Source organism: Chiloscyllium plagiosum, unplaced genomic scaffold (assembly GCF_037043375.1).
Source record: "Chiloscyllium plagiosum isolate Xiang-an unplaced genomic scaffold, Cpla_swu_hap1 HiC_scaffold_32, whole genome shotgun sequence".
NCBI lineage: Eukaryota > Metazoa > Chordata > Chondrichthyes > Orectolobiformes > Hemiscylliidae > Chiloscyllium > Chiloscyllium plagiosum.
The window spans coordinates 3,127,001-3,145,450 of NW_028270170.1; the positions used below are offsets into that span (position 1 = coordinate 3,127,001).

The 18,450-nt window shown below is 45.6% G+C and overlaps 1 protein-coding gene and 1 long non-coding RNA gene across 2 annotated transcripts in view; both read left to right on the forward strand.

The window, feature by feature from the left end:
* The first annotated feature begins 1,765 nt into the window (after positions 1–1,765).
* LOC148141532 (uncharacterized) lies at positions 1,766–6,783 on the forward strand. The gene is made up of 2 exons (XR_015752464.1): positions 1,766–2,097; positions 2,239–6,783. It is a non-coding gene; the product is annotated as an uncharacterized LOC148141532 (long non-coding RNA).
* A 1,219-nt stretch (positions 6,784–8,002) lies between these two features.
* LOC122539717 (peptidyl-prolyl cis-trans isomerase FKBP10-like) overlaps positions 8,003–18,450 on the forward strand; it is a 29,797-nt gene continuing 19,349 nt past the window's right edge. The window contains exons 1-5 of the mRNA XM_043674734.2: positions 8,003–8,309; positions 8,493–8,719; positions 11,552–11,697; positions 14,157–14,346; positions 18,236–18,381. Coding sequence (XP_043530669.1) covers positions 8,529–8,719; positions 11,552–11,697; positions 14,157–14,346; positions 18,236–18,381 — 673 coding nt within the window. The 5' untranslated portion in view covers positions 8,003–8,309; positions 8,493–8,528. The remainder of the gene's footprint in view (positions 8,310–8,492; positions 8,720–11,551; positions 11,698–14,156; positions 14,347–18,235; positions 18,382–18,450) is intronic.

Consider the following 18,450-nt stretch of genomic DNA (forward strand, 5'->3'; position numbering starts at 1 on the left):
TGTGGTGCTGTGGAGTCCAGTGGACCACATGTATATTGGGTGTGTGGGATATAAATGAATTAATGTTATTTCTGCAAGTATAAATTCTGATACAGAATAGGAATGAGAAAATACATATTCAGCAAAAAGAAAGGATATGTGAGCATGAGACATGAATACAGAACAATGGTGGATATATGGGCAAACAGGAAAACATCTGTTCTCCTCGCTTGTACAGAGACACAGGAACAAACCCTAATTAAAGAGGTCAAAGTGGCCTCTGGATGGAAATAGATGCTGATAGAAGAAAAGATATGCCTAATCAATAATCTATAATAGACTGACGTCAAACACCCTTATGGGAGTCAGAGATAAGAGTTTGTCACGGACAAAACAGGATAAACAGAAGTTGTGGGATCAGTCTTAAGGAAATGAGTGACGTAAGCGAAGCAGGGAACAAACAATGGAATAAGGAAAAATATGGGGATTCAAACTGTATAAATTTCGAGAGTTTGTTGGATATAGTGTGCATTCTGTAATTACCATACCTGGTGATTAGACAAGGCATCCACCTATAGGTGTATAAATAAAAAAGAAGCTGTTATTCAGATATTTGTCTCGGACTGAAATTATTAAAGTGAGTGAGCTTTTGTTTCTCACAATTGGGGGCTCGTCCGGGATTTTCTTCCATCACCGGGGGGAGTGGCTGGCCTTGGACACTGGGAAGACGCGTCCCGTTCCCCATTGAGGAGCGGTCCCGTGTCCCGGTTTGGTCTGCTCCCTTGGGTGACTGATGTGAATCCTATAAGAGAGACATCTGAATCAGACAGTGATAGGAGCTCGATAGAAAATACGGTGACAAAAGGGGCCAGGCAACTCTGTGCACAGACCAAGGTAAGAAAATTGACTTTTAAGTATTGCCTTGGTGGCCGGGATTGAGTTTTAGTAGTTAATAAGGGACTAACGAAGGAACTCAATATGGCTTGCGCTTTGGGTTAGGAAAAAGCCTCCGGGGAAACAAAGTAAGGAAAAGGCAATGGAAATGGAGGCGGGGTCCCTTACAACATTCCTCCGGAAAGTCCTTTGGGCAGGATGTTGTGGAAATTGGCAAAATAATACTTGTGCAAGGGAGAAAGATGATTAAATATTGTTGCTTTGTATGGACTAAGGACTCCATTCTTCGTCCCGCTGTCTTCTGGCCAAAGTACAGATCGGACGAAGACTGGGTTTGTGAATATCTGAGTTTATATGTCAATGTGCGAAAGAGAGAGAGAGAATGTAAAGAGCTGTACAGCTGGTAGGAAGTTTAACCCTTTGTGATTTGGTTTGAGTGAACATTTGTTTGTTGGTGATTGAATGTTTGTGTTTTATTCCCTGGAGCTTGAGTTCCAGGACTGTTTTGAATCTGATTTTGTTATGGAAACTTAACATGATTTCTTTTAAGGTTAAGGATTCTATTGTGATTATGAAAAAAAAAAGGAATGATAACTCCTGTTCTTTTTACAGATCATGACTGCCTTACTATCAGTTTCTAACTAATCTCTTATCTTTACATAAAAGCGATTTATGGAGGACAGTTGAAGTTTCAGTTCAACATTAGATTGTAGTAAAAGCAAAATTCTATGGTTAATATCTGTGACCTTGGATTCAGCCATTGTTCATGCATTAGAAGTTTTTTTTTTAAAAAAAAACTTGAGTAGACAAATTCTTTTAAGGCAAGTTCTGATTATTTTACGACCTATAGTATTGTAATTGAGCAATGATTGGTCAGGACTATTTTAGAAAACTAATTCTGGATCTAAATTAAAGGACTAAAACTGGGTAATTACAGTGAATTGCAAAATTGGGAACTGTATGCATTTTGCATTTTAACTATTAAATACTGAAGAAATGAACGTAAATATATATAAATATATTTATAAGTTAGGAACAGGCTTTGAAGGTTAGTCAAGCAGTAATTGATGAATTGGTGTTTGAAGTTATGGGGAGCTAGAAATATTGCAATATTTCTTTAAAAAAAAGAAAAAGGGGAAAAACGTAACGACTTATCCCCTTTGGGAGGTGCCCATAGGGGACAAAGAGATTGGGTTTGTAAGTGCCCCCCTCACCAGTGGGGAGGTCAGAACATTTAAAAAGGAAATGGAGGTCCTGGTTGAGGATCCGGTGGGGTTGTCTGAACAAATTGTTCAATTTTTGGGGCCCAGTCTGTATACATGGGCTGAATTAATGTCTATTTTGAATATATTATTTACTGGGGAGGAAAGGGGACTTGTACGAGGAACTGCCATTAAAATATGGGACAGGGAACACCCGATTGGAGATGGGGATGCTGGACAGGGAGAGATGAAGTTTCCCCTCAGAAACCCCCAGTGGGAAAACCAAAACCCAGAGCATAGAGAAGAAATGAGGGAATTGAAAGACCTGATTCTAAAAGGAATAAGGGAGGCAGTTCCGAAGTCACAGAATTTGATTAAAGCCTTTGAAATTAGACAGGAGAAAGATGAGACTCCCTCAGCTTTCTTGCAAAGATTAAGGGACTCAATGCGGAAATACTCTGGAATGAACCCTGAGGACCCAGTGGCACAGGGTCTTTTGAAAGTACATTTTGTGACAAAAGCATGGCCAGACATACAGAGAAAGATACAGAAGATAGAAGGATGGAGCGAAAAATCATTAGATGAATTGTTGAGAGAGGCACAGAAAGTGTTTGTAAAGAGGGAGGATGAGAGACAAAAACAGAAGGCGAAAATGATGGTAGCTACGGTTGATGAGGTAATTAAGAGGAGAATGGAACCAATAGTGAGCAACCGGAGTGGCAGGAGGCAGCATGTAGGACAGAGAGGGAGAGGGAGAGGGAGAGGACAAGGGGGAACATTTGATAGAGGGTTTGAGCGACAGGGGCAGAGATGGAAGTCGCTACAGGCAGGATGCTATTATTGTGGAAAGATAGGGCATTTTAAGCGGGAGTGTCCTGATCTACAAAGGGAAGAAAAGGCAATTCCGCTTATGAATTATGATGAAGAATAGGGGTGTCAGGGGTTCCTGCCCTCGGGGGCCCACCAGGAACCCTTGATAAACTTGAAGGTGGGACCGTGTAGGGAGGAGGTAATCTCCCTAGTAGATACGGGGCAGCACGGTCATCGTTGAATTTTAAACCAAAGAAAGTAGAAATGTTTACACGGTCAATTATTGTTTCGGGGGTGAAAGGGGAAGGATTTACTGTTCCAGTATTTGAACCTATGATGATAGAAGGTTCTAAGGATAGGATCACAGGGGAACTGCTGTATATCCCTGATATAGGAAGTAACTTACTGGGGAGAGACCTAATTATCCTTTTAGGACTGGAGATTGGAATTCAGGAAAAAGAATTAGTTGTACAACTGGCAATATTGACAGAGGATGCAGAGAGAGAGATAGACCCTATAGTATGGGCTAGAGTAGGGAATCGTGGAAAACTACAGATCCCTCCCCTTTTAATAAATTTAAAACGGAAAGGGGACGTTGTCTGTGAACGACAATATCCTATTTCCATAGAAGGTAAACGGGGACTGCAGCCAGTAATTGAGGGACTGATTAGAGATGGACTGTTGGAACCATGTATGTCTCCTTATAATACCCCAATTCTACCAGTACGGAAATCTGATGGAACTTATCGATTGGTGCAAGATTTGAGAACATTAAATCGGATAGTGCAGGTCAGGCACCCAGTAGTGCCAAACCCCTATATGTTATTAAGTAAGATCCCTCATGATCACAAATGGTTTAGTGTGATAGATTTAAAGGATGCCTTTTGGGCTTGTCCCTTGGCGGAGGAAAGATTTGGGACTATCCCCCTATGAAATCTTATTTGAATTACCTTATCTGGGAACACAGGGAGAATTGCCAATTCCCGAAACTAAAGATTTGTTTTTAAAGAAGTATATACTGGGCTTGTCCTCCTCTTTATCTTTCCTCAGAAAACAGGGTCTATTGGCACAGACTCCGCCCCTTGAATTTGCTGTTCATCCCATCCGGCCAGGAGATTGGGTCTTAATAAAATCATGGACAGAGACTAAGCTGCAGCCAGACTGGGAAGGGCCGTACCAGGGTCTTTTGACTACCGAAACGGCAATAAGGACGGCGGAAAAAGGCTGGACTCATTATACTCGGATCAAAGGGCCAGTGGACCCTCCAGTTGAGGAAGAAGTCTGGACAGCCGAATCAACGCAAGACCCGCTGAAACTCAGACTAAAGAGACTTTGAGTAATTGACTATACAGTGGCGACGCGAGCGCGGGATTATTTCTGTAAGATTGTATATTAAGCCTTTTTGTGTTCTAGCATAATGATCAGAATACTGGGAATGCTTAGAGTTATGATGCTAGCCCTCTTGGTATTAGGATTTTGTCACATATCCTTTTAATATGTATTATTAATGGTTCCTGAGTCTGATAATCCACAAGTAATAGACACTGATATATGTAGCTTAGTAAATTGTGGGAATGTAGCTAATCAGAGACAATACCGCAACTCAGAGATACATCTTAAGTCCTATGGGGATGGCCTTGGGGATGGTACCTGGTATAATGGTCTTGTCACAATACACCGGGCCCCCTTTCGACCAGCACCGATTGTCCCGATAAAAAGTGTAACCCCATATATTTAACGATAAGAAAAACCACATGGCACGGAGCGGTTTTGGGAGGTGGCACTTATGAGGTACAATTAAATGAAACATTTGGGATTGAAATGAAAGCAAATAGGAAGGAGTTTGTGGGCTGTTGTTTTCGAATTAGCATAGGACAGGGAAAAATGGGTAGAATTACTGGGTAATGAGATACAACCTTTCACCCCTCCCAATGATCCTACAGTAGTAAAAATTATAGAGGTAAAGGATTTGAAACAGACCATCGAGATAGAGACTGGGTACGGGGATGCAAATGCCTGGGTTGAATGGGTAAAGTATACTGTAAAAAGTCTGAACAAAAGCAATTGCTATGCATGTGCCTCCGGTAGGTCAGTGGCCCAGGTGGTTCCCTTTCCGCTCGGGTGGAAGCGAGACAGGAAGGGCATGAAATGTATGATAGCCCTGTATCAGGATGAGACTGCATGGAATGATAGGAATTGTACCTCCCTATCTCTGATGTTCCCTCCCTTGGAGGAGAAAGATGCAAAAGTTCCCCCCACATTTTCCGCCGCAGTTGGAAATCACACGTCATGTGTGCACAGGCGAGGTACAAGCCGGTCGAGAGATTTGGGGGAGCTGAAATTGTGTACAGAGATTAAGAATGTTACCGAAACGGAGAAGGGAGGAAACTACTCGGCATTAAAGGTTCCCCGAGCGGATCTGTGGTGGTACTGTGGAGGAAAAATATTGAGACCCACACTACCTCCGGATTGGAAAGGGATATGCGCAATTGTACAATTGGCAATTCCATTTACCCTGGCATTTGAGAAGGAAAAGATAGTAGGGAAAAAGGGAAGGGGTAAGAGATTACTGTTAGATAATTCTTTTGATGACAGGATTTATCTTGATTCGGTAGGAGTCCCTAGGGGAGTACCTGAATTCAAGGCTCGTAACGAGATTGCAGCAGGCTTTGAGTCAGCTCTCTTTTGGTGGGTAACAATTAATAAAAATGTAGATTGGATAAATTACATTTTCTATAATCAACAGCGATTTATAAATTATACAAGAGAGGCGGTTAAAGGAATATCAGAACAGCTTGATGCGACGAGTAGGATGGCATGGGAAAATAGAATAGCCCTTGATATGATTTTAGCAGAGAAAGGGGGTGTATGTGTGATGTTAGGAGGAAGCTGTTGTACCTTTATTCCTAATAACACTGCGCCTGATGGTTCAATTACTCGGGCCTTACGGGGATTGACTACCTTAGCAGAGGAACTGGCTGAGAATTCAGGAGTAGACACATCTCTCACAGGGTGGCTTGAATCCTGGTTTGGAAAATGGAAGGGGGTGGTGGTTTCTATCCTTACTTCCCTGATAGTAGTAGTCGGGGTATTGGTGGCCATTGGCTGTTGTATCGTACCCTGTATACGAGGGCTCACCCAGAGGCTGATTGAAACAGCCTTGATGAAACGAATGCCCCTGAGGGGAATCAGACAGAGGAACTTTATCAACTAAATAATAAGGAAATGAGTGAGACTAAGATGGATGAAATCTCTGAAATGATGCTTGCGAATTTTGGGAACAATGTTTAAAAAAAAAAGAGACAAAAATGCAGAAGATAACAGATAGTAATGAAAAGAAAAAGGGGAAATTGTGGGATATAAATGAATTAATGTTATTTCTGCAAGTATAAATTCTGATACAGAATAGGAATGAGAAAATACATATTCAGCAAAAAGAAAGGATATGTGAGCATGAGACATGAATACAGAACAATGGTGGATATATGGGCAAACAGGAAAACATCTGTTCTCCTCGCTTGTACAGAGACACAGGAACAAACCCTAATTAAAGAGGTCAAAGTGGCCTCTGGATGGAAATAGATGCTGATAGAAGAAAAGATATGCCTAATCAATAATCTATAATAGACTGACGTCAAACACCCTTATGGGAGTCAGAGATAAGAGTTTGTCACGGACAAAACAGGATAAACAGAAGTTGTGGGATCAGTCTTAAGGAAATGAGTGACGTAAGCGAAGCAGGGAACAAACAATGGAATAAGGAAAAATATGGGGATTCAAACTGTATAAATTTCGAGAGTTTGTTGGATATAGTGTGCATTCTGTAATTACCATACCTGGTGATTAGACAAGGCATCCACCTATAGGTGTATAAATAAAAAAGAAGCTGTTATTCAGATATTTGTCTCGGACTGAAATTATTAAAGTGAGTGAGCTTTTGTTTCTCACAGGTGTGGGCATTTGCACTCCCTTTTTGGTTCCTTAAAGACCTTCTTTTATGCTTTAGCTGCACATCAGCCCTACACTCCTGATCTTCGGGCACCCGGTACGGAGGAGGGAGGGCAGTTCTGAGGACATCCTCATGGGTCTGCTCCTGGGCCTGGCCAACTGGCCATCAATAGGTCCAGGCAGCGGACCGTGGAGGGGGTCGTTAGGGCCGACTGCCTGCCCCTCTTCCGCGGTTACGTCAGAGCCCGGGTGTCTCTGGAGAAGGAGCACGCGGTGTCCATCAACACCCTTGAGGTTTTCAGAGAGAGGTGGGCACTGCAGGGAGTGGAGTGTATTATTTCCCCCTTCGATTCTATTTTGATTTAATCCCTGTCCTCCCCTTCCGTTCACTGGGCACAGCTCTGTGATGAGAAGGGCACTGCTTGTCACTGGTCACTCTGGTGTTGCAAAGATTTCTGCACTTGTTCTTCACTGTGTCCCCCACCTGCACACACACAACATGGGTACTGGGGATTCAGTAAGAACTTCCACCGTTTGGCGGAAGTGTGGGGGTTTAATTAAAAAAAAACAGGAGATTAGAATCTCCTCAGTTAAAAAACTGTGCCCCTGAAAAGATTAACACAGTAAATAAAGAAAGAGAGAGACGATAATTAACCCAGAAAAAAATTGCAGCATTTTATTGAAAAGAATCGGATTGACTCTATAAATAAACATCAAACAGAAAAATAAATTACAACGATTTTTTAATAAAACACGGGAATATAACCATTGTACAGACTAGTGACGTTTACAAAGGAATTCAAATGTTTAGTTAAAAGCTGAAAAAAAGAGAGGTCAAAGATTTAATGTTTTAAAATTCTTCCTCATCTGGAATTAGTTAGTTTCTGCTGTTTACTGTGTTCTGGGGGAGTCTGTGAGGCCCCCCCCCCCCCCCGATCAGACATGTCCTCTGAGGGGATGGGATGCTGCCCTTGGCTCCAGCTTCGGAGAGACTTTACTACAGAAACATTTTGACGGTGTCAGGTTTCCCCAAACCCAGAAGGAGGCTGGGGGCGGCCAGAAACCCAGGCTGCATCCAGACAATGAGAAACTGCAAATGGTCTCTAGGACCCATAGGACCCGTAGGAGCCCCCCCAGTAGAGGTCCTGACTTCACTGAGTGAAGCTGTTCTCCCGGATTCCAATCAAACAATTCCCAGAGCTCCCGACTTCAAACTGAGAGTTAATCCCGGAGCCGCTCCGGATTAACTGGAGAAACTCCAGCCAGAGACAGGCGGAGCTGCTACATCCTGGACAGCTATTTCCCGGGAAGACAGCCGCACACGTTTACAACATTCCAGAGAGAGAGAAAAAAATCCCAGCGACGGGAGGGGGGTGTGTGTGAGGCGAGTGAGACAGAACTCTGTTCGCCAGAGACAGGAATTCCAGCCTCCGACCAACTTGCTCCAGGTCCCGTTTCACACTTTTTTTCCTCCAGGTCAGTTTCACACTCCGTCTCTCTCTCCCTCTCTGTCCCCTCTTCCAGATCAGTTTCACACTCCGTCTCTCTCTCTCTCCCCTCCTCCTCCAGGTCTGTTTCACACTCCGTCTCTCTCTCTCTCTCCCCTCTCCCAGGTCAGTTTCACACTCCGTCTCTCTCTCTCTCTCTCCCCTCTTCCAGGTCAGTTTCCTGCTCTCGCTCCCTCCTGCTCTGACGATGAGCACCCCTCTGCTCCCCGGCCTGTGTCTCCTGTTCTCCCTGGTTCTCTGTGAACCCGGCCCTCTCTCTGATGTTCTGGTTAACAGATACTTCATCCCGGCCGTGTGCCCCCGGGAGGTTCAAAGCGGGGATTTTATCCGTTACCACTACAACGGCACCTTCGCGGACGGCCGCAAGTTCGATTCCAGGTAAAAGCTACAATGAGAACTTTGTTTTTAAAAAAAACTCCAGTAAATGATGCGGGTTTTCCCTGAACGGATTGTACAGGATCAATGCTCCCTCCCCATTTAATGAACCGGCCTCTCCACCTCAAAAAAAAACCTCCCTTGTTTTTTGTTTGTTTATTTTAGGAGAGAAAGCGCCATCCTCGGTTCGCGTGAGTAGAGTGAAGTGGGGAGTGACTTTGTCAGTGGCTGGAGAGTCCTGGCGGATTGGGGAATCTTCCTCTCCCCCTGGGGCTAGGGCTGTGTAAAAACTGCACCATCACATCCACCCCCCCCCCCCCGGAGAGGAAACGCTAACCAGAGCTTCCCGTTCCACTGCCACATCATCTACTTCCCAAACCCTGACCATTCGCGCCGTCAGAGGCTGTTCATGGTCCACGCTTTACTTTCGAGCAGTCTCTTGTCGCTGGTGGGATCTCGGAAAACGATGCACAGCAAGCTCCCACAAACACAGTGTGACATTGATCAGATCATCTGTTCTGTTTGAAACAGCACCTTTGAGCGGTAAATACTGACTCCAGAGAGCACATCCCTTTGCTCTTTCTGGACACGGTGCTGTGGGATCCGACAGGACAGCGCTCAAAGAACATTACAGCACAGGAACAGGCCCTTCGGCCCTCCAAGCCTGCACTGACACATTTTGCTCTTCCATGTTAAAACTATCTTCACTTACAGGATCTGTATCCCTCTATTCCCTTCCTATTCCTGCATTGTCCAGGTACTTCCTAGATGCTGCTATTGTGTCTGCTTTCACCACCACCACCACCTCTGGGAGTGTGTTCCAGGATTGACACATAAGGCCATTCAGCCCATTGTGTCTGCACCAGCTCTTCAAATGGGCAATGTCACTGACTGTACCATCATTGCTCTGTCTGACACATCTATAATGATTGGAACAAGGGCAGTAAAGTGACCTTATAGAATCTGAGTTCCCTGATTGGGGCTGTTAATCTGGTCCAGTCTAGGAGCCCTGGCTGACAGATAAGAACAGGAGTGGCAAACATCCCGTTCACTCTCAGAACTGACTCTGAGGGAGCTAGATCAGTGTCATGTACTATATCGAGGGAAATAAAGGGTTACTTGGTGACAGATACTGACCTTCCTGGAGTTATTTCAACATCTATAATCAAGCTGGGTGTGGAGCTGTGTATCTAAGTCTTGTGGATTGATCTGGGCTACCCTTTAGTTAGCGTATAATTAACCGAGAGAACTGGACTTTTGCAGCTTGGGGAAAGAGGCTGATATTGTTGTGACCAGCATGAGTCCTGCATCCTATTGATTGTGTTTGCATTTTCTTTTCCCTCTAATCCCTCCCCTCTGTTTTATAGACCTAAGTGACCCCCCTGCCCCGCTCTACCTCTGTTATCATGACAATAGCTGGTAGCTTCAGCTCCAAACAGCATTTTACAGTCAGTAACACACGATTGCAAATTCAATCCAATGGCCACTGTTTCAGTCTGCTTCTACGTATAGCAGCACAGGAACTCCCCACGCAGTGCCTGCCATCTGAATACAACAAAACATCCAGTGAGGAGCTATATATAAACTCACCAATCCAGGGTCATTCACATTTCCGCAGGAGCAGGCACAGAGTGAAGCCAGATAACTACAGCTGAGTGAGAGGGAGGGAGCGGAGAGAGAGGGAGGGAAGGGAGAGCTGAGTGAGAGGGAGGGGAGAGCTGAGTGAGAGGGAGGGAGCGGAGAGAGAGGGAGGGAAGGGACAGGTGAGTGAGAGGGAGGGAGCGGAGAGGGAGGGAAGGGACAGGTGAGTAAGAGGGAGGGAGCGGAGAGAGAGGGAGGGAAGGGACAGGTGAGTGAGAGGGAGGGAGCGGAGAGAGAGGGAGGGAAGGGACAGGTGAGTGAGAGGGAGGGAGCGGAGAGAGAGGGAGGGAAGGGACAGGTGAGTGAGAGGGAGGGAGCGGAGAGAGAGGGAGGGAAGGGACAGGTGAGTGAGAGGGAGGGGAGAGCTGAGTGAGAGGGAGGGAGCGGAGAGAGAGGGAGAGAAGGGACAGGTGAGTGAGAGGGAGGGAGCGGAGAGAGAGGGAGGGAAGGGACAGGTGAGTGAGAGGGAGGGGAGAGCTGAGTGAGAGGAAGGGAGCGGAGATAGAGGGAGAGAAGGGACAGGTGAGTGAGAGGGAGGGAGCGGAGAGAGAGGGAGGGAAGGGACAGGTGAGTGAGAGGGAGGGGAGAGCTGAGTGAGAGGGAGGGAGCGGAGAGAGAGGGAGAGAAGGGACAGGTGAGTGAGAGGGAGGGGAGAGCTGAGTGAGAGGGAGGGAGCGGAGAGAGAGGGAGGGAAGGGACAGGTGAGTGAGAGGGAGGGGAGAGCTGAGTGAGAGGGAGGGAGCGGAGAGAGAGGGAGGGAAGGGAGAACTGAGTGAGAGGGAGGGGACAGGTGAGTGAGTGAGGGAGGGAGGGGAGAGTTGAGTGAGAGGGAGGGAGAGGACAGCTGAGTGAGTGAGAGGGAGGGAGAGGACAGGTGAGTGAGTGAGAGGGAGGGAGAGGACAGGTGAGTGAGTGAGAGGGAGGGGATGGGACAGGTGAATGAGTGAGAGGGAGGGAGGGGACAGGTGAGAGGGAGAGAGGGAGAGGACAGGTGAGTGAGGGGGAAGAGGGGCAGTCTTGTCCATTTCTCAATGATCGATATTGTGCATTCTGAACATAGATGATCTGACCCATAACTATTCCTTGTTTATGAATGCTGGGTTATGGCTGTGGGCTCTTATTGTGTAATTGGCCTGGCCTGTCTAATTTGAGCTTTGATTCTGACATTTTCTTTCTCCTATTGCACTCTCTCAGTTATGACCACAGCAGCACCTTCAATGTCGAAGTGGGAAAGGGTCGCCTTATCCCAGGAATGGATAAAGCCGTCCTTGGAATGTGTGTCAATGAGAGGCGACGTATTGTCATTCCTCCCCACCTCGGATATGGTAGCCAAGGAGTCGGTAAGGGCCTGCTTTCCCCGTGACGCTGAGTGGTTGATGGGTCACCTGGTACGCTGCTCAATGACCCAGTCACAAAGTGGCTCCAGCATTGAGGAGACCATTCATTCCCCTTGCCTCTGCTGGCTCTCCAATGGAGCAATGCAGTTTGAGTTACTCCCTCAGCGCCTCCCTATGGCACTGCGCCTTATTCTTTTCAGATAATTATCTTATTCTGTCCCTAATGCTTCAGTTGAACTTGGCTCCACCACAGCCTCAGGCAGTGCCTTCCAGACTCTGATTCTTGGCAGTGGGAGCAAGTTTATCGTCATGTTTCTTTTGCCAATGACCTTAAATCTGTGTTCATTGGTTCCTGAACCTTCCTCCAACAGGAGCAGTTTCTCTCTGTCTGGGTTTGCTGACTAGATGTTGAACACTGCTATCAAATTTCCTCTTCACTTTCTCTTTTCCAAAGAAAGCAGGCCCAATTTCAGAAATCTATCCACAAAACTGAAGTTCATTCACATCTTTTTCAGAACTGGACATAATTCTGCATTTGAGGCTGAGCTAGTATTCCGTACAAGTTTAACATAGCCTCCCCATCTTGGACTCTCAGCTCCTATTAATATCACTCGGGGTACTGTATACTTTATTAAAAGAGCTCTCAGCCTGCCAAGCTAGCATTTAATGATTTGTGTACATATAAACCAAACCTCTCTGCACCAGAATCCCTTTCAGAATTGTACCGTTTGTTTTGTTTTGTTTTGTCTTTCTGTGGTCTCAGAATAAAAGGTTAGTCACTTAGTACTGAGCTGAGGAAGCAGTTTCACTCTAAGATTGGTGAATCCTTGAATTCTAAAAGCCAGAGGGCTCTGTCAATGAGTATGTATAGGTATTAACCACAACAAGGGATATGCGCATTGTGTGGGAAAATGAATATCCAAGATGGAATATCAGCTATTAAGTTAGTTGAATGTAGAGCTAGTTTAATGGGCCAAATGGCTATGTTCTTGCTACTAAAATGAATCACTCCATATTGTTCAGCATTAAATTTCAATTGCTAATTGTCAGCCCACTCCACTTATCTGTCTATGTCCATTTGAATCTCACTACCTTCCTCACAGTTCAGAAAACTTTTTATATTTACATCCATAAATGATCAAACTCGGCACCAAGGTTTGCTCAATTAAAATATCAGGAAGAGCAGGAATCTACCACCTGCTGGGGAATTCCATTATCAACTTTCCTTCAGTTCGAGAAACTACCATTAATTAATATTGTGTTCCTATAATTTGGTCAATATTTTATCAATGTTGCTATTATCCCTTTTATTCTGTGCAGCCAATCTTCACTCGCTATTGTGCAAACTTGTTCATGTATATACATCACCGGCATTATCCTCAGCAACCCTTACTGTAAAGTCAGCAAAAGAAACAGAAATTCATTAAACATGACTTACACTTAACAAATCCAAGTTGGCTTTTGCTAATTAACCCATATTTGCTTCTGTGACCATTAATTTTGTCTTGAGTTATTGATATCACCAAGGGTTAAACTGACTGGTCTGAAGTTGTTGAGCTCAGCTTTATTCATTCTTTTGAACAAGGGTGTACATTTGCAGTTCTAGAGTCCTCTGTCATCACCCAAATCTAAAGACCAGAAAAGTACAGCCAATGCCCTCCAACTTGCATTCTCACTCTCTCAGTATTCTAGAATGATTTTGAAGTCTTGTCCACTTTAAGTACAGCCACCTTTATCCAATCTGCCCCATTATCAACTTTAAACTCTTCAAGTATCTGAATTACAGCATTTGAAATTGTCTTTCATTGTGACCAGTTCCTTTGTAAAAACAGATGCAAAGTATTGATGTAATACTGAAGCTATACTCCCTACACCCACATGTATATCCGATGTTTGTCCCTAACTGGCACACAATCTTTTACCAGCTGTTTCAGTCAGTATAAGCCTGTAGAAGACCTTCCAATCCCCATTTACATTAGTTGCCAGTTTCTTCTCATAGACTCTCGTTGTTTCTCTTATTTGCTTTCTCAATTCCCTTCTGAACCTTCAATACTCACCCTGTGTTATCCACTTGACACCTGTCAGAAGCATACATCATCTTCTTTATCTTGATCATACTGAGCTAGGTATCAGTTGTCAGTTTTTTGTGCTCATTTTGTTTTTCCTAGGCGGTTGGGAGAAGGGATTGGCCTTAGCTCTGCCTTGGATGAGGAGATGAACTATCAGCTCAAATTCTGGCTGCCTTGGGTTCACTATCTGAGAGTTTAGAGCAGGAAGTCAGGTGTCATTGTAATTGAATGGTTTCCATAACCTGCCATCTTGGATTTCATCAGAAAAGGTACCAGAGGCAACAGTGACGTAAAACCTTAATCTAACTTGGGAGAGGATGGGAGATATTGAGAAGAATTGAACAATATTCTACATGCCTTTTCCAAAGATTTTCATTCTTCTTTGTTTCACAGATAATGTCATCCCTCCTGACACCACTCTCTACTTTGACGTCATTCTCCATGATATCTGGAACCATAATGACAAGGTGCAGATAAAGACTTTGTACAAACCCACGGTTTGCAACCGCACGGTACAGAGCTCCGACTATGTCCGATATCATTACAATGGCACGCTGCTCAATGGGACACTCTTTGATTCAAGGTGAAGGACCAGTGTTATTGTCTGTTACAATCTTCCCTGGGAATTACAATCAGAAAGGTAGTTGGTCTAAGGTAGTGGTAACCTCAGATTGCTCTAGAACTGCTTGGTGACATCCTTGATCTGCGCGCTAGCCTCCTGGATTTAGGGCTGTTGCTGTAGCAACATCTATCTATTCCCCAAACCACTCAATCACCAATCATTCAGGTTCTTCCAGACTTGCACCTCCCTCTGCCATCCACTGAGTCATATGAATCATAGAATCCCTACAGTGTAGAAGCAGGCCATTCAGCCCATCGAGTTTACACTGACTCTGAAGAGCATCCCACCCAGACCAACCACCCTACCCTATCCCTCTACCAATGTATTTCCCATGGCTAATCCACATAGCTTGCACTATGGGCAATTTACCATGGCCAATCCACCTAGCCCTCACATCTTTGGACTGTGGGAGGAAACTGGAGCACCTGGAGGAAACTCACACTGATACAGGGAGAATGTGAAAACTCCACACAGATTGTCACCGAGGGTGGAATTGAACCCGGGTCCCTGGCACTGAGAGGCAGTAGTGCTAACCAGTGAGCCACCGTGCAGCCCCCAAGTCCATGTTGGGTCATGGACTTGGCTTTGGCTTACATCCCAGAGGACCATCATGCTGACCAGTCAGGCAATGATCATCTCCAATAAGGTACAATCTAGCCACCACCCTTTGACATTCAATAGTGTTAACAAGACTGAATCCCCCACTATCAACATCCTGGGGGTTACCGTTGACCAGAAACAACTGAACTCACCATATTAATACAGTGACTACAAGAGCAGGTCAGAGACTGGGAATCCTTCAGTAAGTAACTCATCTCCTAACTCCCCACATATGCCCACCATCGACAAGCCACAAGTCAGGAGTGTGATGGAGTACTCCCCATTTACCTGGATGAGTGCAGCTCCAACAACACTCAGAGTTTGACACTATCCAAAAAAAGCAGCCCATTTGATTAGCACCACATCCACTATCATCAACATTCATTCTCCCACCACACATGCTCACTAGCAGCAGTGTGTACTATCTACAAGGTGCACTGCAGAAATTCACCAAGGCTTCTTTGAAAGCATCTTCCATACCCACAATCGTTTCCATCTAGAAGGGTAAGGGCAGCAGGTACATGGGAACATCAGCCCCTTAAAGTTCCTTCTGCATCAATCACCATCCTGACTTAGAAATGTATCAGGGAGGAGAAAAGGTGAGTACTGCAGATGCTGGAGATTGTGGAGTTGAGATTGTGGTGCTGGAAAAGCACAGCCAGCCAGGTAGTATCGGAGGAGCAGGAGAATCAACATTTTGGGCATAAGCCCTTCATCAGGAATGAGGTTTGTGGGCCTGGGGGCTGTGGGATAAATGGGAGGGGGGTGGGGTTGGGGGCGAAGGTAGCTGGGAATGAGATAGGTAGGTGGAGGTGGGGGGGTGATGGTGACTAGTCAGAGTGGAGGGTGGAGCGAATAGATGGGAAATCTAATGGACAGGTCAAGAGGGTGGTGCCGAGTTGGAGACTTGGGATTGGGATAATGTGAGGGTGAGGAAATGAGGAAACTGGTGAAATCCCCTACCATTGCAGGAAGTGCAAGCATTCCGGAGAGACCATTCCCTCCATGATTCCCTTGTCAGATGCACGCCTCCCCCACCAGCCCACACCCCATTGCCAGCACCTTCCCCAGCCACTGCAGGAAGTGTAAAACCTGTGCCCAGACCTCCCACGTCACCTCTATCCAAGGCCCCAAAGGATCCTTCCACATCCGACAGAAACTTACCACTTCCACTAATATCATCTACTGTATCCGTTGCACCCGATGTGATCTCCTCTGTACTGGGGAGACAGGATGCCAACTTGTGGATCGCTTCAGAGAACATCTCTGAGACACCCGCACTAACCAGCCCCACTGACCTGTGGCTGAACACTTCAACTCCCCCTCCCACTTCACAAGGGCATGCAGGTCCTGGGCCTCCTCCATCACCATACCCTAACCACTTGACACCTGGAGGAAGAACGCCTCATCTTCTGCCTTGGGACCCTGCAACCACACGGGATCAATGTGGATTTCACCAGTTTCCTCAGTTCCCCTCCCTCCACATTATACCAGTCCCAGGCCTCAAAATTGGCACCGCCCACCTGACCTGTCCATCATCTTTCCCACCACTCCCCCCCCCCTCCGACTTATCACCTTCTCCCCCACTTTTATCTGCTTATCGCATTCTCAGCTATCTTGCCCCCAGCCTTAACCCCCCCCCCCACCCATTTATCTCTCAGCACCCCCAGCCCACAAGTCTCATTCCTGATGAGGGGCTTATGCCCGAAACGTCGACTCTCCTGCTCCTCGGATGCTGTCTGACCTGCTGTGCTTTTCCAGCACCACACAGTCGACTCTGATCTCCAGCATCTGCAGTCCTCACTTTTCTCCCAAAAGTCCCATCTCTCCAAACAGACACAACCTCAAAACACAAAACTAGCTCCTTATATATCACACACTCTCCCAGCTTGTCCTGATTGTCAAATCCTCAGTATGGTTTTTTTAAAAATAATTTCAGATTTTAGTGTGTGATTGCTGCTATTCCCCAGTCCCGTCCACAGTGATGAAAACTCCTTTTGGATTATAACGTGCTGAGGGGAAGGGTTCCAAATCGCTTTCTCCTCTGACATTCTCTCTCACGAGGAATATTTACCTTAAAGAAGTTCTGTCTTCTCTCCAGGATTTCTCTTTATCTCTTTCACCTCTCTTCAGCTCTGAAGAAGTCATACCAGACTCAACATTAACTCTGTTCTTCTCTTCACAGACATTGCCAGACCTGCTGAGTTTCTCCAACACTTTCTGTTTTTGATTCCAATTTCCAGTAGCCACAGTATTTATTTTTCTCCCAGGATCTCTTGATCTGCAAGGATTCCGACAGCAGTGTTCAGTTCAGAGCTGACCTTATTGCTGGCAAGTGGCAGAGTTGTTATTCAAGCTTCTGTGTGCAAAATGAGAGAGGCCATTAAATGGAAGTATTTAATGGACTCACTGTCCATTCATTCTGTGTTTTTCAGCCTTTTCCTGTGTTCATATCCCCGAGCCTTCCCTCAGCAATAGCTCACAATAGCAGAGCTGTATAGCTTACAGTAAACGAACCCAAGGCATGGGCTTGAGTTTGATCCTATTGTCGGACCTTACAGCACAGAGGCATTTCTGCCCATTGTTCTGTCCTGGCTCTTTGAAAGAACAATCTTGTTTTGTCCCACATTTTTACCTGTAATAGGGTTTGTCAGGAAGGTCAATCCCACTGCAACAGGCAGATTGTTTTCATTCTCGTCGAGGCTGGATGTCATGTTTATTAATGTCTGGCTGATTTAAAGACTCCCAACTGAATCTGGAAATGCCGGAAATCCTCAGCAGCTTAGGCTGCATCTGACAACAGCTAAAAAATCAACATTTAAAACTTTCACTGAATCTAAAATTCGGGAGATGCGTTTTTGTACTCTTTGGTGAGAATGTGGAGCTTAGAATCCCAAGGAGTGACTGAGGTGAATGGTGTAAACACATCTATATAAACACATGAAGGAGAAATGGATAGGCGGTGATGTTGGTGGGGTGGGATGAAGAACAGTTACTAGTATGGTGCAGTTGAGCCAAATGGCCTCTTTCTGTGCTGTAAATATGTTGTCATGGTTGAATCAGAGCGTAGTGTTGGTGTCCAAATGTTTTACTCACATCTTCAATCCATACACAGCCCAGAACTCTCCCCAGCAGTGGCTGGGTGGCGGGGGTAGATGGGGGGTGAAGGTGGAGCAATGTGTGTTGTGTGAAAATGGTTCCTCTGCTTTGTGTATTTTTCATTCTTTGGTCCTTCTGCCCCCTCCCACAGCCACAATCGGATGAAGACGTATGACACGTATGTGGGTATTGGCTGGTTGATCAAGGGGATGGATGAAGGGCTCCTGGGGATGTGTGTAGGAGAGAGGCGAATCATCAGCATCCCTCCATTCCTGGCCTATGGAGAAACTGGGTACGGTAAGTGATAGCCCTGGAAGACCAACGACCTCCGCGGCACTGGGAGTTACATCAACTCTGAAGCCTCTT